Genomic DNA, 24,259 nt, shown 5'->3' on the forward strand with positions numbered 1-24,259 from the left:
AACTTAACAAAGGTAAATTGATCACAAATCCTAAAAAATCTACCCGATTCTGGAGCATAATGTGAAATTTCGTAGATAATTGCCCCCTTTTATCAATGTGTACTGCAGAAACGCAAACTTCTATTGCAGCTTCAGGTCTGATCTGCAGTTTATTAGACTATTAGGCAGTTTGATCGGGAATTTATTAGTACCAGATCCACATTTAATGAGGGTGGATAGTTTGGGTTGGTCTTGATTTTTACTATTGCTGTTGAAGTCAGCTCCCTTTAGCAGTTTATACTTTGGCAGAAAACTGAGTAACTGAAAAATCTCGCAGCCTCAGGTAGCAGTTGTGAAAGTGCCTGATGACAATCTCTTCTAGGGTGTTTAGGCCCCTAGAAAATAAGCATTACGTGAGTAGTCGCTTTCCAGAGCTTTTATTTCTAACGCGATTCTTCCAAGAGGCTCACCTCTGGATGGGTGCTGTGCGGGTGTAGACGCGGGACAAGAATCACAACTCGGCATTTAGCGAGGCGGCATTTTCTGAAATGGGTCGGGTCTAGCGCGTCGCCGGGCAGTAGCGTTTCCCTTCGCTGTCGCGCGTCCGAGTCGCGTGCGCAGTGACGCGGTCGGCGCGCGGTGACGCCACGCGCGGCGCGGTGCACGCTGGGATATTTAAGTCTTCTCCGCGGCGCGGAGCCGCGATGTCTCCGGCGGCTTCGGCGGCTGGAGGAGGCGACCGACGGCGGCCGTTAGCGAGTGTCAGGGACGGCCGGGGCCGGGGTTGGGGCTGCGGCGGGCCGGCCGGGTTGGTGCTTCTCGTCCTGTCGCTGCTCGGCCTCGTGCTGTACCTGGTGCCGGCGGCGGCTGCGCTGGCCTGGCTGGCTGTGGGGGCTACCGCGGCCTGGTGGGGACTGAGCCGCGAGCCCCGGGGTTCGCGCGCCTTCTCGCTGGTTCGGAACGCCAGGCGTCAGCGAACACTGCTCCCCTCGCCTCCGGCCAAGTCGGCAGCAAATGGAAATCTTCTAGAGCCGCGGAGCCTGTTGGAAGGACCCGACCCCGCTGAACTGCTCCTCTTGGGCAGTTACCTGGGCAAGCCCGGCCCCCCGCAGCCTGCCCCCGCCCCGGACAGCAGGGACCTGCGGGAGAGGCCGGGCCGACGCCCACCCGCCCGCACCGCGCCGCCCGCTCAGTCGGCGCATCCCCGTGGTGTTCAGGTTCACCCCTTCCTCCCCACTCCTCTCCTCCGATCCTCTAGGAGGCCTTCCCACCGGTAAGATAACCCTGATCTTTCCCACACTCTCTGTCGACGGGCTTTGAATTGAGGACTTGACTTTCAAATCCGATTTTCTTTTTCATTAAGTCCAAAGTGGATTCTGTGTCGTTTTGCCATCTTAAACACCTTGATGCGTGTCAGTCGTCTCCTGCCCCCCTTTACCCTTTGGAATGAGATGTGATGCCACAGCTGTTCCCTTCCTTTTAATTCTTAAACCTGTCTGAATTTTCGTACAGTATAGATTTAGCAGAATACTTGATAAACCATTAAGTATCCCTACTTCTAGTGAAAATGTCTTTATCTTTCGAGTGTAGTCATAGAGTATGTTTTGTTAGATTTTTTTTCTTTGGACCACTAAGAGAAATTCTATGGTTAGCCGAGCTCAAAGAGGTGTTCCCAGGAAACACCTCTTTGATTGATAAAACTTGGTAGATAAAGATGATCCAATCAAAGAGTTTCATTTAGTCCCAATAGCTGAGTGATACAAGAGAGTACAAAAATTTGGTGAAAATATTAGATTCTTGAAAAGTACATTTATTTGAGAAGATGAATGTTTAGGTGTTATTAGGTGTTAAAAATGTTTAACTTTGAGTGTATGTTACTGATGGATTAGCATAAAAGAATGAAGCATTCTTGAAAAGTTTCTCCCTACACATCCTAACACACACTTTTCTTCCATCGTAGTTTACTTGTGTGGGCAAGGTTTTCAATTTCCCTCTCAACTTGTTGAAGTTCATTGTAGGGACAGCTGTTAAGCAGCTGTCACTTTCTGCCCTTAGACGAAATGGGGGAAAGTTGCCATAAAAATACCGTGTGTTCTTTGTTGCTGAGAAAGAGGTTTAAGCTCTCTGGGAAACATCGGAACCCACGTGGTTCTTTAGTCATTTAAATTTTCTGACACTCCTTTAAGCTTCTTTGGTATCTCCCATTCTTCACAGAGATTGTGGGACTTTATCACGTCGGTTTGTAATAACACCTCGAAGAAGATATCCAATTCAACAGACCCAGTATTCCTTGCTGGGGGCACTTCCCACAGTGTGCTGGGATGGTTACCACAAGAAGGCTGTGCTATCTGCTCGTAATTCCAAAATGGTGTGCAGCCCAGTGACAGTGAGGATTGCTCCTCCAGACAGCAAAGTGACTCGTTCTCCGATGTGAGTATTGTCGTTGGAAGAATAGACTCCTGTTTGTCCACTTTATTCTTTGGTTATTCCTGTGACAAAGCAGAAAAAGACGTAGCTGCTTATTTGAATGAGAAATCCCAAATTCTAGTAATTGAACCATCTTTTTGTTTTGTTTGCCTTGGACTATAGCTTTAATTGCAAAGGGCAATTTCTTTGAGTGTATAAATTATACTTCTGCTTGTTGGTTAGCTTCTGATGTCCAGTGACTGAAGTCTGTGCTATGTGGCATGGTAATTAAAATATCCTGATGCTGGAATCTTATCTTTCACTGTAGACGAGAGCAAATTATCAACTCAACACTGTCCTCACCATCAACTAGTGCCCCAGACCCATGTGCAAAGGAGACCGTACTGAATGCCCTCAAAGAGAGGAAGAAAAGGACAGTGGAGGAGGAAGACCAAATATTTGCTGATGGCCAGGAAAATAAAAGAAGGTAACAGTCCCAACAGAGTAATAACAGACCTCTCGGGTGGGCTCCCGGGATTTGTTGAAATATAGATCACTCTCCAAAAGATACAGAGGCAGCTCCAGTTTGTGACCCTTAGTAGGTCCTGTTCTTTGGCTTTCATGGAAGAGATTGGAAACAAGGGCTTTAATGCTATTCATTTCCTAAGACACATGTTAGATAAATTTTGTAATTTACCTTTTCCATAAGTACTAGAGATACACCAGTCACTATTAGCCATGTTAGCCTCATACTTTTGATACAAACGTGTTAAATTTTATTTTTGAGAGAGCATGCTTAAAGTCTTCCCCTCGCAATCTCGTGTTGTTTAATTATTTGGGTAACCACCAGTTGCAGTATTGTGATTGTGCTGAGGGGAGTGCTTGGCAAAGAAGAGTGAGGACTAGGGTATGGTAGACTTATCAGTAATGAGAGTAAAACCAATTTCATTATTTTGTTTTCAATAACTTAATGAAAATGGGTGTTAAGGCTTTAACAGGCTGCAAAGGAGTCCAGTCATTTTTCTAATTCAATAAATTGAGTACCCACTATGTGCCAGAGCCTATTCTAGGTACAGCGGAGAGAGCTTTGAATAAGACAGAGTCCTCATGGGACTTGTTTGAGGAAAAGAGATCAAAAAATAAGGATAATTGGGCTTCCCTGGTGGCGCAGTGGTTGAGAGTCCGCCTGCCGATGCAGGGGACACGGGTTCGTGCCCCTATCCCGGAAGATCCCACATGCCGCGCAGCGGCTGGGCCCGCGAGCCATGGCCGCGGAGCCTGTGTGTCCGGAGCCTGTGCTCCGCAACGGGAGAGGCCACAGCAGTGAGAGGCCCGCGTACAGCAAAAAAAAAAAAATAATAACAACAACAAAAAAATAAGGATAATAAAATAAGCAAGATAATTATCAATTATAAGTGTATAGAGATAAAAAACAGAGTGATATAACAAAGGGTAATGAGAAGGGGGCTTCTTTATATAAGGTGGGCAAAGAAGTGCTCTCTGAGGAGACAGTGGACCCCACATGTAAAATCATTGGCCCCATTACCTAGAGAAGATTGTTCATATCCTGTAGGTTCAAAATTGGTCAGCTTTGATACTGTAGATGACAAAATTGAGTAGGGAAATGTTAGTCAGTGCAAGTGTATGTATGTAAGGGGAAGATCACATAATCATGACTAGAGATAGGATTGACGAGTGAGCAATTTGAGCTAATGTCAACTAGCTAAGTAGGAGTGGCAGGGGGTGGGGAGGTGTGGAGGTGGGAGAAGAAATAACTATTTTTATGGTGCAGATAGGTTTCTCATGTTCTGCAGGGTGGTAATTTTGCTTGACCCCAGTGAGCCTATAATTGAGGATTCTGTACTCTTTCCCATGATGGGAATAAGCAGTGATTACGTGCACCATGCATAGGCCCTTCTTGTATGTGATATGTAAAGTTTTTCCTTAATAGACTTGCCATATTAACCTCTAGAGCACTATAGGATGTGTGGGTTAATCCCTAAAGGGTTTTTTTTGTTTTCAGTTTGGGGATGGTAGGATGTTAAATTTGTGATTCTGACACTTTGGTGAGAAGTTAGCAAACAATTGATACACCTGAAGAGTTCAAAAGGTCTTGAAGTATTTTCATACTTTTCTTACTGCCTGGACACTCTTAGCATAAATTTACCTTTTGGAATCTTTGGAGTTGAAGCATCCCTCTTCTTGTCTAGCATGGAACCTATGCTCCATGGGAATAGTATAGGGTCCCAAGAATATGGGAATATGATTTAAGGGGAAAGAAAAGTAACTTCATTTAATTGAGAGTTTTTTGATTTGTCTAGGCGCCATGATAGCAGTGGGAGCGGACATTCAGCATTTGAGCCCCTGGTGGCCAATGGAGTCCCTGCTTCTTTTGTGCCTAAGTAAGTGAGAATCCATGGGTGAGATATAGACTGTTTGGAAAAAGGGAATCATCAGAGTTACTGTCCTGTAGACTTTCTTTGCTTTTTTGCATTGCTTTATTAGTTCAGGTTCAAATCTTTGAAGTCAGAGAGGAACATTTTGAGTAACTTGCCACAATAACTATCTTCTAATTCCTTTTAATATTTTTCATGAATATGGGTAAAACACACTAAGGCTAAGAGGGTTTATAAATATATTTAATAACCAGTTATATAAACAGATCACAAGGTTTGTGCAATGGATAAAATGCAACAATATGAAATTTAAGATATATTAAATCTCTACATTTGAGTTTAAATACATTTGAGGAGGAATTGGCTGGGAGGAAAAGTGGCTCAGAAATATGTGTGAAAAGCCTTGTGGTAACGTATATGCTTAGTTTGAGTCAGCAGTATGATATGGCTGCCAAAAAAGCTAATGTGCTCCTAGTCTGTGCTGATAGAAGGACAAAGACTAGAATGAGGCTGGTGAGTAGTAGTCTTGCTCCTCTTCGCTCTTCTCAGATTGTCTGTGGAGTGTGTTTGGTTTGCTGTACTACACTGTAAGGATGTACACAAACTGAAATTCATTCTGAGTGGAGCAGCTAAGATTTTATGGGCTGGTGGTGGGTAAGGCAGTTTTGAAGGGGTATGAATGCTAGCCCAGAGGAGAATAATCTCAAGGAGAATAAGGAAATTTGGATAATGGTCTCCAAAATATGGAAGGACTGTCATGTGAAAAAAGAAAAACAATTTGCTCGGTTTGGCTCCAAATAGTATCCATGGGTGAAAGTTAGAGGAAATACATTTTCATCCAGTATAAGAATAAACTGGTCAGTGGTTGAGTATCATAACATGGGTTGGATGACTTATTCTACAGGAAAGATGTACAGGGAATTTCTGTTTCAGTTAGAAGCTGAGAAAAAATGGTTGGTTTCTCTTAACTCTGATTTTTTTTAAAAACAGTTTTATTGAGGTATAATTGGCGAATAATAAACTGCCTGTCTGAAGTGTACAATTTGATAAGTTTTGACTTGCATACACCTGTGAAACCATCACTACAGTCAAGATAATGAATGTAAACATCACCTCCAAAAGTTTCCCCATGCCCCTTAGTAATACCTCCCTCCATCCTGTCCCCATCTCCAGGTATCTGCTGATCTGTTTTCTGTCACTGTAGATTAGTGTGTATTTTCTAGAATATTATATCAGTGGACTCATATATTTGATTTTTAAAATATTTGGCTTTCTCTTCCTGACTGTCAGATATATTTAGCCAAACTATTAATAATAAAATTAAGAGCATTATGCTCTTTTATTAAGTTTTTTTTTTAAGGAAGATTTTGTGTCCATGGACAAAGCCTTAAAAGAATGTCTTTAATAATACATCTAACTATCTTTTCCCCTTTTTATTAGGCCTGGGTCTCTGAAGAGAGGTCTCAATTCCCAGAGCTCAGATGATCACTTGAATAAGAGATCCCGCACCTCTTCTATGAGCTCCTTGACAAGCATGTACACAGGTGGCATCCCTAGCTCCAGCCGCAATGCCATTACCAGTTCTTACAGTTCTACTCGAGGTCTCTCTCAGGTACATTTGTCTTGCACTGTGGGAGAAATGGGTTCCTAGCATTAATTAATCGATCAGCCAGTGTTTACTACCTGGCAGTTACTACCTGGTTATCTGTAGATATCTTCTATCTGTCAGATATTGGGATTACCACTAACAGAAGATACAAACCCTTGAGTGATAACTATAGGCCAGTGGAACAGAATAGAAAGCCCAAAAAGTAAAGCAATCATATGTGGAAACCTGATACAAGACAAATGGGCAAAGGACGAATAATTCAGTAAATGATATTAATTTAATCAAAAGGTAGATTGAGTCCAGATTGCATTGGATCATAAAAGAAATTTATCCTATAGGCATTGAGAATTTAGTGAAAGTTTTTAAAATAAGAAGTGGTTGTAATTCTTTTTTAGAAAGAGGATGTAGTATAGCCTGGGGAACAGAGCAAGCTCTGCTACCAGACAGATGTGGGTTCCAGTCTTGGCTCTGACACCTAGTAGCTCTGGGGCCTTGGGCAAGTAAATCACTTAAACTCTCTTTGTCTCATTTCTAAATCATTATTGTAAAGACTGAAGGTAGTGTTTGAAAAGTACCCATTACAGTGCCTGTTAATAAGTGGGTACCCAATATATAGTAACTAGGAAAAAATGAAGCATATGTGGAGGAAGATTTTCGAGGGGAGAAAAATTTTGAGATAGGTTAATCAATCCAGAAGGCTCTTACAGTAATATAAATGAAAGATGAGTTTGATAGGTGAGGAATAGTATTTAATTTGTGTCTCTTATGAGTGAGTTTGAGCAGCTTTTCATATACAGTACTAGAGAAACATATTCCAAATTAACTAAAGATTTAAATGTAAAATAGAAACCATAAAAATAAATGTTTGCAAAAGCAGGCTTCTCAGAATTCCCTTGTGGTCCAGTGGTTAGGACTCGGCGCTTTCACTGCCGGGGGCCCTGGGTTGGATCCCTGGTGGGGAAACTTAGCTCTCACAAGCCATGCAACCTGCAGCAAAAAAAAAAAAAGGATGCTAGTGGGAGCATCAGTTGTTACAGTTCCCTAGAGGGCAGTGTGGCCATTGTTATTAGCATTAGAGATGCACATGCCCTTTGATCCAGCAGGTTTACTTTTAGGAATTAACCCTACATATATACTCAAAGACATATACAAGGATGTTGATTGTAGCATTATTTTTGCAGATGCTTGGAAACAATGTAAACATACCTTTTTAAGGGGCTGGTTGAATGACTTACAGTATTTCCATAAGTTGAGATACTGTGTAACTGTTAAAAACAGTAAGGCAGCTTTAATAGGCACTGATGTGAATGAGCTCAAAATATTATATTTAAAAGGCATGGTGCAGAACTGTGTGTATAGTGTCCTCTATTCATGCTGCTGGTTTCCTTAATTTTTTGATGTGCATAGAATAATGTTGACAGGATATATTAGAAACTGTAATAACTATTGGATAGGAAGGAAACTTTTTACTGAATTCTTGTTGGAATTTGTAACATGTGCTACAATACTACCTTTCCTGGTTTCAGAATTTTTTTTAAGTATAGATAACTGTTAAGTAAAAATTCCCCTGTCCTGGCTATCTCAGTGTCCATCCCGTAGGTACCTATTGTGAACATTCCTACTATGTATGCAAACACAGATGATACACAAGATTTCTGGTCTGTTTAACGAAATGGAATCATAACATATATGGTTTTTCTGCATCTTTTTTTTTTGGCGGTACGCGGGCCTCTCACTGTTGCGGCCTCTCCAGTTGCGGAGCACAAGCTCCGGACGCGCAGGCTCAGCAGCCATGGCTCACGGGCCCAGCCGCTCCGCGGCCATGTGGGATCCTCCCGGACTGGGGCACAAACGCGCGTCCCCTGCATCGGCAGGCGGACTTTCAACCACTGCGCCACCAGGGAAGCCCTCTGCATCTTTTTTAATCATTATATATTGCATAGCATTCCATGTCATGTTATCTATCTAATGGCTGTTTTAAAATTAGAGTATAATGTGCAGAAAAACAAATATAGATGTACAGCTCCATGTAACCACCACCCAGGTCAAGTAATAAATCATTTTCAACATGCAGAAGCCCCTCTCATACCCACTCACAGTCACTACTTCTTCCCTCCTTCCTTCCTGAATATTAGCATCATATATAGTTTTCCCTGTTTTTGAATTTTATATAAATGGAAACAGAATATGCTTTCTTCTGTGTTTGGCTTCTTTCATTCAACATTTTACTTGTGAGATTCATTCATGTTGTTGCATGTGGTCTAGGTCTTTCATTTTCATTGCTGAATACTGTTCCATTATATGAATATACCACAATTAATTTACCCATTCTGCCATTGGACATTTGAGTTTCTAGTTGGGAGCTGTTATGCATAATGCTGCTATGGACATTCTTATATAAGTCTTTTTTTTTTTTAATTTAAGCATAGTTGATTTACAGTGTTGTGTTAATTACTGCTACACAGCAAAGTGATGATTATACATACATATACATCCTTTTTTAAAAAAATTCTTTTTTGTTATGGTTTATCATAGAATATTGAATATAGTTCTCTGTGCTATACAGTAGGACCTTGTTGTTTATCCATCCTGTATATAAAAGCTTCCATCTGCTCACCCCAACCTCCCACTCCATCCCTCCCCCAACCTCCTCCCCCTTGGCAACCACCAGTCTGTTCTCTGTTTGTGATTCTGTTTCTGTTTCATAGATAGGTTCATTTGTGTCATATTTTAGATTCCACATGTAAGTGGTATCATATGGTATTTGTCTTTCTGACTTCACTTAGTATGATAATCTCTAGTTGCATCCATGTTGCTGCAAATGGTATTATTTCGTTCTTTTTTATGGTTGAGTAGTGTTCCGTTGTATATATGTACCACATCTTCTTTATCCATTCATCTGTTGATGGACATTTAGGTTGTTTCCATGTTGTGGCTGTTGTGAATAGTGCTGCTTTGTATAAGTCTTTTTTTTTTTCCCCTGTACTGCACAGTTTGTGGGATCTTAGTTTCCCGACCAGGAATCGAACCTGTGCTCCCTGCACTGGAAGCGCAGAGTCCTAACCACTGGACCACCAGTGGTCTAGGGTTATTCCCTGTATAATTCTTTTTAAGGTGATGTTTCAGTTGATTCTCCTACCAGTGCAGTATGAGATTTTGTTCCTGTGTTTATACATCTTCACTAACACTTGGTGTTGCCTGTCTCTTTTAATTACCCATTCCAGTGACTGTGAAGTAGTATTTCATTGTGGTCTTAATTTGTATTTCTCTGATTAATAATGAAATAGATGTATCAACTGTTCATTGGCCATTTGTATGTCCTTTTTTATGAAGGGCCTGTTCAAGTTTCTTGGCTCTTTTCTATTAGGTTGTCTGTCTTTTTCTTACTGATTTATGTAAGGTCTTTATATATTCTAGAATACAAGGTCTCTGTGAATTATATGTGTTGCAACAAGTAAGTATCCTACTCTGTGGCTCACCATTTCATTCTTTTCACTCTTTCACTTCTGGTTAGTGTATTTTGTGTACTGTTGAGGAAGTCTTTGCCTGCCTAAGGTCATGATGATATTCTCTTATGCTACCTTCTAGAAGCTTTATTATTTTTCCTTTTTACATTTAGATCTATAATCCTCTTGAAATTGATTTTTATGTATGATGTAAGGTAGGGATCAAAATTAGTATTTTTCCATCTAAGTATCTATTTGACTCAGCAACGTTTATTGAAAGGCCCGTCCTTTTCTTATTGCTCTGCAGCACCACCTTTGTCATAATTTGTGTCAGTATATCTGTAGATCCATTTCTGTTGATAGATTCTGTTTTGTTGCACTGGTCTGTTTTTCTGCCACATGCCACACAGTCTTTAGGTTTTGATATCTAGTAGAGTAAGTCATCCAACTTTCTCATTTCTCTCATTCCTCTTCAGAATTGTCTTGGATCTTGGCCCTTTGCATTTCTATATAATTTTATCATCCTGTCAATTTCCACATCAAAAAATTTGCTAAGATATTGATTGGGATTGCCTTTAATCTACCAATTATTTTGGAGAGAGTTGACGTTTACAATATTGAATCTTCCAGTCCATGCACATGGGGTAGTCTTCAGTTATTTACATCATCTTTAACTTATCTGTGCAGTGGTTTTACGTATTTTTTACTACATTTATTCCTAGGTACATTTTTTTTTTTTTTTTTTTTTTTTTGCGGTACGTGGGCCTCTCACTGTTGTGGCCTCTCCCGTTGCGGAGCACAGGCTCTGGACGCGCAGGCTCAGCGGCCATGGCTCACGGGCCCAGCCGCTCCGCGGCATGTGGGATCTTCCCGGACCGGGGCACGAACCCGTGTCCCCTGCATCGGCAGGCAGACTCTCAACCACTGCGCCACCAGCGAAGCCCTAGGTACATGTTTTTGATGCTATTATAAATAGCATATTAGAAATTTGTTACTGATGTATAGTAATACAACTGATTTTTGTATTCAGAAAATTTGCTAAATTCTAAATATTCATCTGTATATTCTTTAGGATTTTTGTATGTACATCATGTTGTCTACAATAATAACAGTTTTTTCTTTCTTTTTAATTCTAGTATTTTTTTTCTTTTTAGTTTTTTAGAAATTAATTTTTAAAATTTATTTATTTTTGGCTGTGTTGGGTCTTTGGGATTCCAACCAAAAGCCTAAGGTGTATATTAGGGCCCCTCTACTTTGGAAAGCCCTGAATTCCGGTTTTTGTCTTCCCAGCCCTACAGGGCTGCCAACAGCTTTTCTCAGCCTCTCAACTGCAGCTTTTACTTTTGGAATGAGCAGTCGCCCTGAGGCTCCTCACCTGCTGGCTCCTCTTTGTCTTACCTCCACAGTGTCTCACTGCCTCGGTAGCTCTCCATACCACCATACCTTCAAACGTATGTATTTTGGGCTTCGCTGGTGGCGCAGTGGTTGAGAGGCCGCCTGCCGACGCAGGGGACACAGGTTCGTGCCCCGGTCTGGGAAGATCCCACATGCCGCGGAGCGGCTAGGCCCGAGCCATGGCTGCTGAGCCTGCGCGTCTGGAGCCTGTGCTCCGCAACGGGAGAGGCCACAACAGTGAGAGGCCCACGTACCGCAAAAAAACAAAACAAAACAAAAAAACATGTATTTTATATTTTCTTCAGAGTTTTTTATTTGTCCTTCACAGCAGGGTTGGTCTGAAACAACGTAGTCAATATGTAATAACCTATAATAGAAAAGAATCTGAAAAAGAATGTATACACACACATATGTGTGTGTATAACTGAATCACTTTGCTATACACCTGAAACATTATAAATCAACTATATATCAATAAAAACTAAATAAATGGTGCTCAAACAGGGCTTTCCTGGTGGCGCAGTGGTTGAGAGTCCGCCTGCCGATGCAGGGGACACAGGTTCGTGCCCCGGTCCGGGAAGATCCCACATGCCGTGGAGCGGCTGGGCCCGTGAGCCATGGCCGCTGAGTCTGCGCGTCCGGAGCCTGTGCTCCGCAACGGGAGAGGCCACAACAGTGAGAGGCCCACCTACCGCAAAAAAAAAAAACAACAAACAAACCCATAGCCTGAAACATGGTCAGATTTTGTTTTAAAGCACCCTCACCCCTGGTAGAGCCTGTGACCTACGGCAAGTAATATACTCACTGACACTAATAGCTTCTGGGTGTTTTATTGTAAGTAGTTACCAGTCCCCTGTTTGTGTGTGATATTTGAATCTATAATGCTCTCAGAAGGAGAAGTTCTAGAACGGAGAGCATAGTGTACTTTTAATTTTGATCATAATTATCTTTGAAATGGTCCATGGCATGAGTTATTTTAAATTATCAGGAAAGTAAGGAAGTCTTTGGAAGCGGAGATTAGAGTAATATGAAAGTTCTTTATGTTGAAACTTCTCTTTCAAAGAAATGTGTACTGAAGCAGTAAACATCCCCAGTAGTCAATAGAGATGACAGCCCTTCTATTTGGTGCAAGTGGTAGTAGAGATATTTGACTTAATTGTATTTTTCCAGAGGAGCCGTAGTATATACCCAACCCACAGCTGCCCAAACTAGAAGTTCTAGCTTTGATATTATAAAATCACTGCAAATATTAGACTGGTGCCAATTAGAGAAAGTGAACTGTCCTTAGATCTCGTTGTGCATGACATTGATATCTTCATAAGTCTTATATAAGACTTGTCATTTTCCAAAGTAGGAATAGTAACCCTGGCCTTCAAAACCTCAAAACCCCAAAACCCTAGCTTGCATTTCTGACCCTGTCTGTCCCTTATTATTCCTTTACATATATACCCTATATTTAAGTCAAAGCAGGGTATTTGTTATCTTGTAAGAGCACCTAATTCCTTCCTGCTTTGTTTCCTTTTCTTGTTCTGTTCTCCATCCGGAATCATGTGTCCATCCTACTGCAAGCCTATAAAGTTTGTCTTTCTTCAGGTGTTTTTGTCAGATTATGAAGGACCATCACAAATGTCACCTTCATCCTTTATTATTCTTCTAACCGAACTCTGCATAATCTTTATCTGCTTGGACTCCTTTTAGAGACTTCGTTCATCTCTTGTCTGTTATAGTCAATTTGTGTACCGCCCTGTCTCTTTTCTAGATTGTAAATTTCTTGATGGGAATGGTCTTGCTTATCCTTGTATTCTTTGTAAAGTATAAAGGATAGTACCTTTATGAAGTAGGAACTTGACAAAAATTGAATTACAGTGCAGAACTAAATTGACTGCTGGATACATAGATTGACTGTTTCTTTTTATGACTCCCCTTGGTATAGCCTTTGCCCACTTTTCATTTGATATGTTTATTATGTTTATATGGAATTGCAAGACTTTCATTTTTACATGTTAAGGATATTAACTTATCACTTTAGTTGAATATATCTACCTTTTAATTTTGTTTCTAGTTATGTTTTTGTTTCATTTTGGAGTGTTTTTGTTTCCTGTCCACATACATTTTATTTCTAGTTTATGGAAATGTTACTGTGGTTGAAAATTCAGATGGTACAGAGTATATAGTAAAGTCTCCTTCCCACATGGAGACATTTTTATTTAGAGAGGTTCTTAGTTGTCCTATGACAGTCTGTCAGTTTTCTTTCCTTTGTTTCTGGAATAGAAAGTCTTTTTTTTTTTTTTTTTTTTGCAGTATGCGGGCCTCTCACTGTTGTGGCCTCTCCCGTTGCGGAGCACAGGCTCCGGACGCGCAGGCTCAGCGGCCATGGCTCACGGGGCCAGCCGCTCCGCGGCATGTGGGATCTTCCCAGACCGGGGCACGAACCCGTGTCCCCTGCATCGGCAAGCGGACTCTCAACCACTGCGCCACCAGGGAAGCCCCGAAAGTCTTTTCCCTACCCCAAGTTATTTAAGAGCTCATTTGGTTTTTTTAAATAGTTCTTTATGACACCTGGATTGTGTGTGTGTGTATAGTCTATGAAGTAGAGATAGAACATTTTCCTCCTAATTGTTGAACCAGGTTGTCTTCCACCCTGGCTAAAGGTTAGAATCACCTTTGGCACTTTGTTAAAAATACAGGTGTGAGGCCTAAGCATTTGTTGTTTTTTCAGATGGCTGTCCTTTCTCGTTATTTACCTGAGCATAACATAAAAAAACTATTATTGATTTCAGCTTTTTTCTCAAGCTCATTCTGAGTCTTGTTTTCCTGACATTAGTCTTATGGAACTATTCTACTGCTTTACCACTTGTCTTTGATTTAAAACCCTCTTTACCTTTTTAAAAATTTTTATTAAGTATTGTTGCCTCCCTGTTTGTGCTTATATGATGCAATTTTACTGAGTAAGAAATCACTAGAAGCTTCTCAATAGGAAAAATGCCTATGGTGATAGTTCAGTATCTTTGTAAATAGGCCAGAGACAGTGAACCTATTTGCAGAGAGCTTGCTCTTTGTCAAGTACTTTGCTGCTAGGCTCCTTCGAAGGAGGCAGAGATGAAAACAGACTACCTTTGCTATCAGGGGACTCCACTTGGTGAAGAGACAGATGCAAGGATCATTATAACGATAAATACCACTGATGCTGCAAAAGTCATAGATGTCATGATCGTATATTTAAAAAAAATAAAGTTAATAAAGTAAAACTGAAAATTTAATGAGAGCAAAACTAAATTAGTTTATTAGCTTATCTTCATGGGAACAGTTTAATTTACTTTTATCATTTCCACAGACAATATAGAGTAAACGTGTATGCACATCATAGCTCTAAACCATTAGTGAATGTGACAGTCCACTTTTTAATATACACCAAAAGTACATTCATTCCTTCTACATTTATTAGTTAGCGTTCCATTAGTTTTTCAGACTTTTTCTCCTGTAGTTAATACTGGCAATTGACTTTCTTTTCAGGAGCCTTCCTTCACAAAGAAATATTTTTTTAGTTACCTAAAAGGAGATTTTATATGCAGTGATGAATAGAACCACAACATTATATTGAAGGTCAGATGATAAACTATCAACTAGGGTCAGTCATGTTACTTGTGTTTGACTTTTAGCTGTGGAAGAGGAGCGGACCCAGTTCATCTCCCTTCTCTAGCCCAGCCTCATCCCGCTCCCAGACACCAGAGCGGCCAGCAAAGAAAATAAGGTAATCCATTATTGTTTGCTGTATAGGTTACTGAGAGGTCAGGCAAAGAGGGACATTTACTTGGCTCTTAGGCTTTCTGCAACTCTGATTTGGAGGATCAAAGAAATTAACATCTAGAGGACAGTGAAGTGCCCGCCTGAATCGCTCTCATCTCTTACAGTTCTTTTGTACCAACTGTAGAGGCCTCTGGCTCTCTTCCTCACACCGTAGCGTGAGTGACGGGGGTGCAAGAGTAGAGGCCACACAGAATAGAATGAACAGAGTGAATGATGTCATCGGGCAGCGGACTTCATGTTTTTGACTCCAGCTGACCTTCTAGGTACCTACAGTCAAGTTGAATGTCATTCTGTTAGGGATCAGATCTGTGACTAGAACTTTCAGGGACTTGGTGGGTTGTAAGTAAGGTTTTGAAGATCACTGATTTGTGCTTGTTGTAAGACAAAGGTTTCTCCTTGGTTTCCGTGAACTGCCTCCATTCTTTTCTGTTGGAATTTTCTTTTGACTTCTTTTATTTTTTGTCCTGGCATACTGAGGTCTTATATCATGGTTGTTCTAGACCCCTTGGTAGGTAAGCAGGTACAAGAAGTTATCCAGTACTTTTTGTCAGCAAGTCTTTCTTAAACTTAATTCTGCCTTTTCCTCCTACAGAGAAGAGGAGCTTTCTCATCATTCTAGTTCTTCAACTCCATTGGTAACAGACAAGGAGTCCCAGGGAGAAAAGGGTAAGTTGATGAATGCACTAGAGTGGCTTTTGGTGGTGGAAGTGTTGAGCATTGCCTTGTGAAGGGCCTGTTAGATACAGAGATAGGAGTTTCTGTCCTTCAGAAATTTATAGTCAGGTAAGGGAGAAAGGTGACACAGACAGGTACAGTATAACGTGTGGTAACAGTGGGCTACAGATAATGTGACCAATCCAGGTAATTATTGTCCAGCAAGCAGTTGTATACCTGCATTTGGAGCAATTCTGCCTTTATATCCTCTTGACTATATAATCTTTTTTTTTTTTTTTTTTGCGGTATGCGGGCCTCTCACTGTTGTGGCCTGTCCCGTTGCGGAGCACAGGCTTCGGACGTGCAGGCTCAGCGGCCATGGCTCACGGGCCCAGCCGCTCCATGGCATGTGGGATCCTCCCAGACTGGGGCACGAACCCGTGTCCCCCGTATCGGCAGGCGGACTCCCAACCACTGCGCCACCAGGGAAGCCCTTGACTATATAATCTTGCAGACACCATCCAAGAGCCCAAATCATGGAAGATCGAATCTTTCAGAGATACCCATTGAAAACTCAATGTTAAAAACGGGATAGACAAACCTATCCATTTCTGGCAGTGAGGAGGAAGAAAACAAGTCTTTCTTTATTTTAGTTGCAGATAAAACCACATGGAAGAAACAGAACTCGTGGAGTTCCCCATCAACACCTGGCAGCTCTGGGCAGCGTAAACGGAAGGTTCAGTTGCTGCCCTCCAGGCGAGGGGACCAGCTGACCTTGGTATGGTCTTGTCCATCTACCTCTGCCCACCCCAGCTTAACTCTGTCTTAGGAAGGCTAAATATAGGATTCTTCCAGTTTCTCCTGATTGACAACTTCTTTTTCTCTTTGGTAGCCTCCACCTCCCCAGCTTGGTTATTCAATCACTGCTGAAGACTTAGACTTGGAAAAGAAAGCTTCTTTACAGTGGTTTAACAAGGTCTTGGAGGATAAGACTGGTAAGGAATGTAGATCAGTTTCACACCCCAGAGAGGGTTTGTTTCCTTTGGTTTTATTTTGGTCTTTCTCATCTGGGAAGTCCATTTGGGTCCTCAGTGGAATCTGGAGAACAGTGAGCATTGAGACTGAAGGGAAGCCTTTCTAAATGAGTTAGTTGTACTGAGGCCCTGAACTCCCCGTGCTCCATGATATGCCACTGGAAAGAATTCTCAAACAAGGGAGGACAATGTCATCTTTTCTTTCTTCCCTAGATACTGCCTCAAACTCTGTCACTGAGAACCCACCTACCAGTCAGTCTTCTTTCACTTTTACCCTGCCTGCTGCTGGGACTGCTTCATCCCCAACCTCCCTCCCAGCCCCAAGCACTAACCCACTGTTGGAGAGCTTGAAGAAGATGCAGAATTCCCCAGGCCTACCATCCCTCCCCGGTGAGTGGGAGAGCTTACTTTGGAGCACGTAATGACATCAGCCTTTGTTTAGGTGGAAGTAAAAGCACCATGCCCATCAGTTGCTGGAAATTGCTGTAAAGGTTGAACCTATTCTAACTTCCCAAACCTGAGCTGGTGCAAGCTTAAGAGCTTTAGAAATCTGTAATCAGGACATTTTAGGGAAGGGCTGCAACACTTAAAACTGGGGAAGGCAGCTTAGCTTTGGTAGTCAAATAGCTCTTGATTTGAAACCCAGTCCCTTAGCTGCTCTGAGCCTTGTTGTCTTCATCTGTAAAATAAGAACAGTGCTCACCTCATGAGGTGTCCCTGAAGTGTAAACGGTCACATGGTTAAGGTGTCTTGTCACATGCTTGCTAGACCGCAGGCACAAGGTCATAGGCTTCCAAGGACCTGCTGGCTGTTCCAGCCCCTTGCCTTCTTGGCACTGCATATATACACACTCCTCTACTGCACTTTATCATAGTGTAGAATATATTAGGTATTCAGCCTCTCCCAGGGCTCATGGGCAGAGACCATCTCATTCATGGTCATATGCTCTGTACTTAGCGCCAGGTGGGTGAATGTAATATAGTACATCTTTGTTAGATGAATAAGGTATATCTACATAATTAATTGGACTTGAGTTCAGGTAATTGGATTTTTCTTAGTTTCTACACATTTAACTTCCAACTGGACCAAGTTTTATCCTCTTCTATCTTTCTTATGACCTGTGAAGGGTAGAAATTATGAACACTTCCTTGACTTTCAGGAATGAAAAGTTTAAAGGCCTGTGATATAGATTTGCTCATAATTGTTGACTGTTGAATCCCTAGCACTATGCTAGGCATTGAACACTGCATCATGTTTGAGATATTCCAAATTCACTTTCTCTACTCTTCTTCCCAGAATCTGCTGGCGTGGCAACCACTGTGGCCCATTCGCCTCCGAAGACACCCAGCCCTCTGGCCCCTCTGGGCTCTTCAGAGTCAGCACCCCTTCCAGGCACCTCCTCAGACTCCAAATCCACCACTGCTTTCTTGGAGCTGACCCCTGCTTCCGCAGGACCAGTCACTGACGCCAAGTCGCCTCCGGACCCTCAGGCTGAGACATCTGCCAAATCGCAAGCCCCGTCCACCCCATCTCCCAGCCCCAAGCAGAGTATTCTGTTTGGAATGCTGAGCACCCCACCTGCTGACCCTCCTGCCTCTGCGGCCCCTGCTGTGTCTTCAGCATCTCCCATGTTCAAGCCCATTTTTGTGGTCCCACCTAAAAGTGAGAATGAGGGCCCCTTGCCCTCTAGCCCTTCCAAGGTCACAGCCGCGGCATCTTCCAGCTCAGCCGTCCCCATGACGACCAGCAGCCCACCTCTCACTTTCAAGCCTATCTTTAGCAACATGGGGCCACCTGCATCTGTGCCCATGTTAACTCCTTTCTCCTTCAAGCAAACAGCTACTCCAGCCACTACCGCGAGCGCCCCTCTCTTCAGCGGCCAGGCTGGCACCCCCTCTGCAGTGGTGTCCATGACCACAGCCAGCACCTCCGCAGACTCTGCTCCGAAGCCCGCCTTCAGCTTCGGTGTGTGCACCGTGACCAGCACCCTGAGCAGTGCGACTAGCACCACCGCTTCCGCCTCCCAGCCCTTCCTCTTTGGGACTCCCCCTGCTTCCGGTGCCAGCTTCACCCCAGCTGTGGGCCCCATATTCCAATTTGGCAAGCCCCCCGCCATGCCCGCTTCAACAGCAGTTGCCACCTTTGGCCAGTCCCTTCCCAGTGCCGCCCAGACCGCCCCCAGCAGCAGCGGCAGCGGCGGCAGCAGCACGGCCAGCTTTAGTGGCTTTGGCGGCACCCTCACCGCCTCAGCCCCAGTCAGCAGCAGCCAGCTCACGCTGACGTTCAGTAGCGCCACCGCCCCAGCGTTCAACATTCCCTTCGGCTCGAGCGCCAAGCCACCTCCCCCGTCCTACCCAGGAGCCAACCCCCAGCCCGCCTTCGGGGCTGCGGAGGGGCAGCAGCAGGGGCCTGCCAAGTCGGCCCTCGTCCCCAGCTTCGGCAGCTCTTTCACTTTTGGAAACTCTGCAGCCCCGGCCCCAACTGCGGCTCCAGCGCCAGCCCCGGCCCAGCCAGCCTTTGGTGGCACCGCACAGTCGGCCTTCAGTGGTCTGAAGGCCACGGCCTCTGCCTTTGGCACCCCTGCCAGCACCCAGCCAGCCTTTGGCGGCACCACAGCTGCCTTCTCCTTCGGTGCAGCCACCACCTCTGGCTTTGGAGCTACAACCCAGACCGCCAGCAGTGGGACCAGTAGCTCAGTGTTCGGCAGCACGACACCGTCGCCCTTCACATTTGGGGGACCGGCAGCCCCAGCCGGTGGCGGGGGCTTTGGGATCGGTGCGGCCACCCCAGGCACCAGCTCTGCCTCTGGAGCGTTCGGCTTTGGAGCAGGACAGAGTGGGACCACTGGCAGCACGACCCCTTTCGGGGGAGGCTTGAGTCAGAACAGCTCAGGCGCACCCAGCCAGAGCACACCCTTTGCCTTCAACGTGGCCAGCACGCCAGACAGCAAACCTGTGTTCGGAGGTAAGGTCAGGAGTTGACTTGGTCTGCTGTGCTCTTGTGGAGCTTTACGTTGTGGTAGTGAAGAAACAGGTATTGAATGTGTAAATAGCGTGTCAGGTAGCAATAAATGTCTTGATAAAAGTATGTGATTGGGCCTCCCTGGTGGCGCAGTGGTTGAGAGTCCACCTGCCGATGCAGGGGATACGGGTTCGTGCCCCGGTCTGGGAGGATCCCATATGCCGCGGAGCGGCTGGGCCCGTGAGCCATGGCCGCTGGGCCTGCGCATCCGGAGCCTGTGCTCCGCAACGGGAGAGGCCACAACAGTGAGAGGCCCGCATACCGCAAAAAGAAAAAAAAAAAAAAAAAGTATGTGATTAATGACTGTGGAGGAATGCCTTTCTGAGGAAGTAACAAATTTAACCTCCGAGACTGGCAAGAAGAGTTTGGGGTGTGGCTGGGGGGAGGTGTGTGTGAGGGCACCACAGGACCTGTTGAAAGTGGTCGCTTTGGAGCTGGGGAGAAGATGGAATGGGATCGCAGGCAGCTTTGAGGCTGGAAAAGCGTGCTTGTGAAGTTACAGTGAGGCCAGTCGGCACCGTTCTTCTTCCCCAGCGACGTTCAGTTACGAGATACAGACCTAAAATAAGTGGTAGCCGGCAAGGCCCGCCTGTTGCAGGGCCGTGGCCCGGAGGTCCTCTGAGGCTGAGGAAAAGCAGGAGCCGGAGTTGCTGCGGTGGCGAGCGGGGAGCCAGTGCAGTGCCTGCAGGGGAGGTGGGAGTGGGGAGTGGGGGGAGAGACGGGGGCGAGGCCGGGCCCCAGGAAGCCAGAAAGATGCCCGCCCCAGCCCAGCCCCCCACCCTGGGACGAGGAAGAGCTGGGAGAGCAGGCGGCCCTCCCCGCGGGGCTGGTGCGGACAGCAGCAATCAGTGAGGGCGGGGTGTTTGCTGGCGGCTGAGTCCCAGTGGGCCCCGGGGGGAGATCAGGGGACCCACCGGGTGGAGGGGAGGAGACCGGTGAACAAGGAGAAGAGACATAACGCTTCCAGTCCTGGTGGAAGGGAGGTAACCCGGTCAGGCTAGAGGTGGCGGTCCACTGATGGTCATCTGCTGCTGTGTCTGGTGGCCAAGGGAATGCAGAAGCCCTATGCTGTAGGCGGTCAGAAGGCAACCTGAGGGGCTTGTCTCCACTGCGGCACAGCTGTTAGCAGGCTGGGAGGCCCACCTGGGGCAACACGTGTTAAGGCCTCCTTCCAGCGGGCTGAATGGGAGCTAAGGGGTCCTGCGGGGAAGGCCCTGCCAGGAGCAGACCTCCCCACTAGGCTCATTACCCTCTGCTTTGAGGCCCTCTGCTCACCGGCCTGGTCTCTACAGTTCTCTGCTGTCTCTTCATTCTAGGCACCTCCACACCCGCCTTTGGTCAGAACACCCCTGCCCCTGGGGTGGGCGCATCAGGCAGCAGCCTCTCCTTTGGGGCATCCTCAACACCCGCCCAAGGCTTTGTCGGAGTTGGACCTTTCGGTAAGCGGCCAGTCTCCTTGTTGCCAGTGTGACCCGCGTATCTCCTCTCTGAAGATGGGGTGGGGTGGGCTGGCAGCTCCGGCTCTCCGAGGCCTGTCTGGGAGTCCAGCACAAGCCAGGTTTGGAGTTGAGCAGCAGAGATGACAAGGAGCCAGACTGCTGGGACGCCAGGTAAAAATGCCTTCGTGGGCCTTGCTCCCAGCCTATCTGTGGTCTTGGGATTTTGCCTTTTTAATAAGCCCTCCCCTGGAAGAATTGCTAGAGCTTGGCAAGGCTTTCTCCCAGCACCCGGTGTTCTTTAGAGACTGCTCTCAGGTAGCAGCTACCCTGATGAGATCTTGTTGAATCTTTCCAGGATCGGCGGCCCCCTCCTTTTCCATTGGTGCGGGATCCAAGACCCCAGGGGCTCGACAGCGACTGCAGGCCCGAAGGCAGCACACCCGCAAGAAATAGCCTTTGCCCCTGCCCCCCCACACCCCCGCCACCCTTGCCCAAATCTGGACCTCAGCACCTGCTAGGAAGAGCCTCTGACCCTTCCAGTTCCACAACACAGAGCTGCCCCAGACCTCTGGCTTCGGCCACCGGGGAGGTGGTAGCAGCCCCAGGGGCTGTGTCCCTCTTCCAGGAAGCAAAAGCCTCAGGCCTCTCGAGGGAGAAGGGGGAGGCAGCATGTGGCAGGGCAGAAGCCTATTACTACCTTACTTGAACAGTTCCACTGGTGAGGCTGGAGAGAACGAAAGAAACATCTGTACATATCGTCTGCTGCCTTCCCTGACTCTCGTTTAGCGTATGAGCTTGGTCAGGCGGCCTCCCTTCCCGCCTTTTTCCTGAGAGCCAACTTTTTTTTTTTTTTTTTTTTTTTTGCGGTTCACGGGCCTCTCACTGTTGTGGCCTCTCCTGTTGCGGAGCACAGGCTCCGGACGCGGGCTCAGCGGCCATGGCTCACAGGCCCAGCCACTCCGCGGCATGTGGGATCTTCCCGGACCGGGGCATGAACCCGTGTCCCCTGCATCGGCAGACGGACTCTCAACCACTGCGCCACCAGGGAAGCCCCTGAGAGCCATCTTTGCCGGAGGGCAGCAGGTAGAGCCCTCACCCACTTGCATCTCTGATATGCATTTGACGGGATTGGGGGATGGATTATCCCTAAAACTTTACCTTGCTTGGCTTGGCTATAAAAAGTGGTTCTCCCCCTCTGGTCCCATTAGGGGACTCTGTTTCCCCATTTTTTGCTGCTTCATCCCTTACTGGTTCCTTGCAGGATCGATTCCATTTAAAATGATCCTGCCTCTAGCTTTGCCTTCGGAGACCCCAGTGGGCGCTGCTCCTGCTGTTCCACTTCCTCCTGCCAAGTCCGAGCCGGTGTTTCATCCCCAACACTCTCTGCCAGTTTGGCCCCTAAAAGCTTGGTGGCTCAAGACTGTTAGCCTGGCAGACCCAGTGGTGATACCTTCCCCAGGAGAGGGAAGCTCCTGGAGCAGGCAGGACGCCCCCACTGCTTTCAGCTGCCTCCTCGCCCACCGTCCCGTTGGCCTCACTGGGCTCGTCTGCCTTTCCGGGATTGTATGTCTAAAGCCTTGTCCTGTGTTATTTTGTCTGATGCTCACGTCTGTTGCTCTTTGAATCGAGTTTGGAGGAAGAACTGAATTGTATGAGTGGCGGCATGTTGGTAGTGCCGGACTTAACTGTTTCTCAAGTTCCTGGGGCCTCGCTAATTGAATGTGGAAAGTAGCACCACTTTACGGCTACAAGTGCCGAGTCTTGAATTTTCAAATGGTGTTTTGACTTTAAGGGCTGGCAGCCCAAGGAGGATGGGTCTGAGGGGAAGCAAAGGCCTCTTCCCTCTGCTGTTTCTTTCCCACCTGCCTAACTTCACTGTAGGCTAGGTCACTTGTAGTACATATTAGAAACCCTAAATTAATGAACTGCAGTTTAAAATTGTGTCTTACTTCCTCCACCCCTTCCTTCCTTCTTCCTTGGCTCCAAAACCACATACCCCAGGCCCAAAAGCCTTGCTGCCATGCCCATCCTCTTTGGGAGAAGTATGAATGCGTGTGTCTAAATTAAAAGGAAAAATATTTAAACATTTTTTAACAAAATAAAAATTTATTTTTGTATTTAAGCTAAATTGCCTTTTAAATTCCTTCAAGCTTGGTTCATTGAGGTGGTTAAGTATAAATGCTATTGACTAGAAATTTAGCTGTATAGTTAAGTTATGCCTGTGTGAAGAAGAGGCTCAAATGCTGTCCCAGGCAGCTTTCCTGAGGGACTAGAGCTCCTTCCGGAAACACAAAATGTAACTCTTATTTTCTAATGTGATGTAGATGTAACTAGTCCCCCTCCCCTTGGTGAATGAGGGTGAATGTTGTGTGGCAGGGGACTGCGCCTCCCCAGCCCCAAGGAGAGCTATTAGTACTTAACTGTTGTGTGTGGAGCTGAGCAGGGACCGGAGCCTCAGACACCTGCTAGGATTGGAGGGGGGTGGGGCGCGGGTCTAGAAATCAAGCTTCTGCCTATACCTTACATAAGGTAGCCCCTCTCAGCTTAGTACTCGCAGCTAGTTTACCTCAGTTCCACAGGCAGGACAGTTGATCCAGGAGCCCCCTGAAGCGGGCGTCCTGGCGCAGCCTGAGCGTGAGTGCGGGTGTGGACGCATACGTGCACTGGACAGGGACGGGAGGCTGGGACTTTCCATTACAAATAAAGACTGAATTCCTGTGAGTCTAGTTGGAATTTTTAGTATGAACGTGAGATTGTTCTCATTGCTTATGTTATTAAAAAAAAACTGTGATCTATCGTAGACCATGTCCTGCCTTTTATTTATGTGGGAAGCAGTGCGTCTCACCAGCAAGAACAGAGTCCAGGGAAGGGACCCACAGCACAGGGATATCCGCTCTTTCCAGATGGAGAAACAGGGTTACCGGTTTTCCTCCTCCAGCCATGAAAAGAGCCTTTGCAAACAAAACTGCTGCCTGGGGCTGAGGGCCCGAGACTAAGCTTGAGAGGAGGATCTGAGGGGTCAAGGCTGTAAGCACCTGCTACATGCCAGGCTGTGAGCTGGGGGCAGCTGTTG

At 45.7% G+C, this 24,259-nt stretch overlaps 3 protein-coding genes across 4 annotated transcripts in view; 2 read left to right on the top strand and 1 right to left on the bottom strand.

The window, feature by feature from the left end:
• HIP1 (huntingtin interacting protein 1) overlaps nucleotides 1–24,259 on the top strand; it is a 407,412-nt gene that overhangs the window by 185,085 nt on the left and 198,068 nt on the right. The gene's annotated exons all lie outside the window — the stretch shown is intronic.
• Nucleotides 675–23,986, top strand: LOC308628631 (nuclear envelope pore membrane protein POM 121C-like). 2 transcript variants are annotated; one of them, XR_014017554.1, is made up of 14 exons: nucleotides 675–1,252; nucleotides 2,194–2,409; nucleotides 2,714–2,872; nucleotides 4,707–4,787; nucleotides 6,222–6,393; nucleotides 14,891–14,982; nucleotides 15,631–15,704; nucleotides 16,346–16,470; nucleotides 16,585–16,687; nucleotides 16,940–17,116; nucleotides 18,023–19,690; nucleotides 21,064–21,186; nucleotides 21,542–22,269; nucleotides 22,448–23,986. XR_014017554.1 is itself a non-coding variant. In XM_081255783.1 (13 exons), the coding sequence occupies exons 1-13, from the start codon at nucleotides 684–686 to the stop codon at nucleotides 21,637–21,639; spliced, it is 3,657 nt and encodes a 1,218-aa protein (XP_081111909.1). In that variant the 5' UTR covers nucleotides 675–683; the 3' UTR covers nucleotides 21,640–23,986. The 2 variants fall into 2 exon arrangements, 1 of the variants encoding a protein (XP_081111909.1); XM_081255783.1 differs by having other exon boundaries at nucleotides 21,542–23,986.
• NSUN5 (NOP2/Sun RNA methyltransferase 5) overlaps nucleotides 21,651–24,259 on the bottom strand; it is a 34,607-nt gene continuing 31,998 nt past the window's right edge. The window contains 1 exon segment of the mRNA XM_081255785.1: nucleotides 21,651–24,259. Within this exon segment, the coding sequence (XP_081111911.1) occupies nucleotides 24,225–24,259 (35 nt within the window). The 3' untranslated portion in view covers nucleotides 21,651–24,224.

Source organism: Mesoplodon bidens (assembly GCF_964165515.1).
Source record: "Mesoplodon bidens genome assembly, chromosome: 15".
Classification (NCBI taxonomy): domain Eukaryota; kingdom Metazoa; phylum Chordata; class Mammalia; order Artiodactyla; family Ziphiidae; genus Mesoplodon; species Mesoplodon bidens.

Coding starts and splice junctions, on each gene's coding strand:
- LOC308628631 (XM_081255783.1), top strand. CDS start 684: ATGTCTCCGGCGGCTTCGGCGGCTGGAGGAGGCGACCGACGGCGGCCG. Junction 1,253..2,193: donor TCTAGGAGGCCTTCCCACCG/GTAAGATAACCC, acceptor CATTCTTCACAG/AGATTGTGGGACTTTATCAC. Junction 2,410..2,713: donor AAAGTGACTCGTTCTCCGAT/GTGAGTATTGTC, acceptor CTTTCACTGTAG/ACGAGAGCAAATTATCAACT.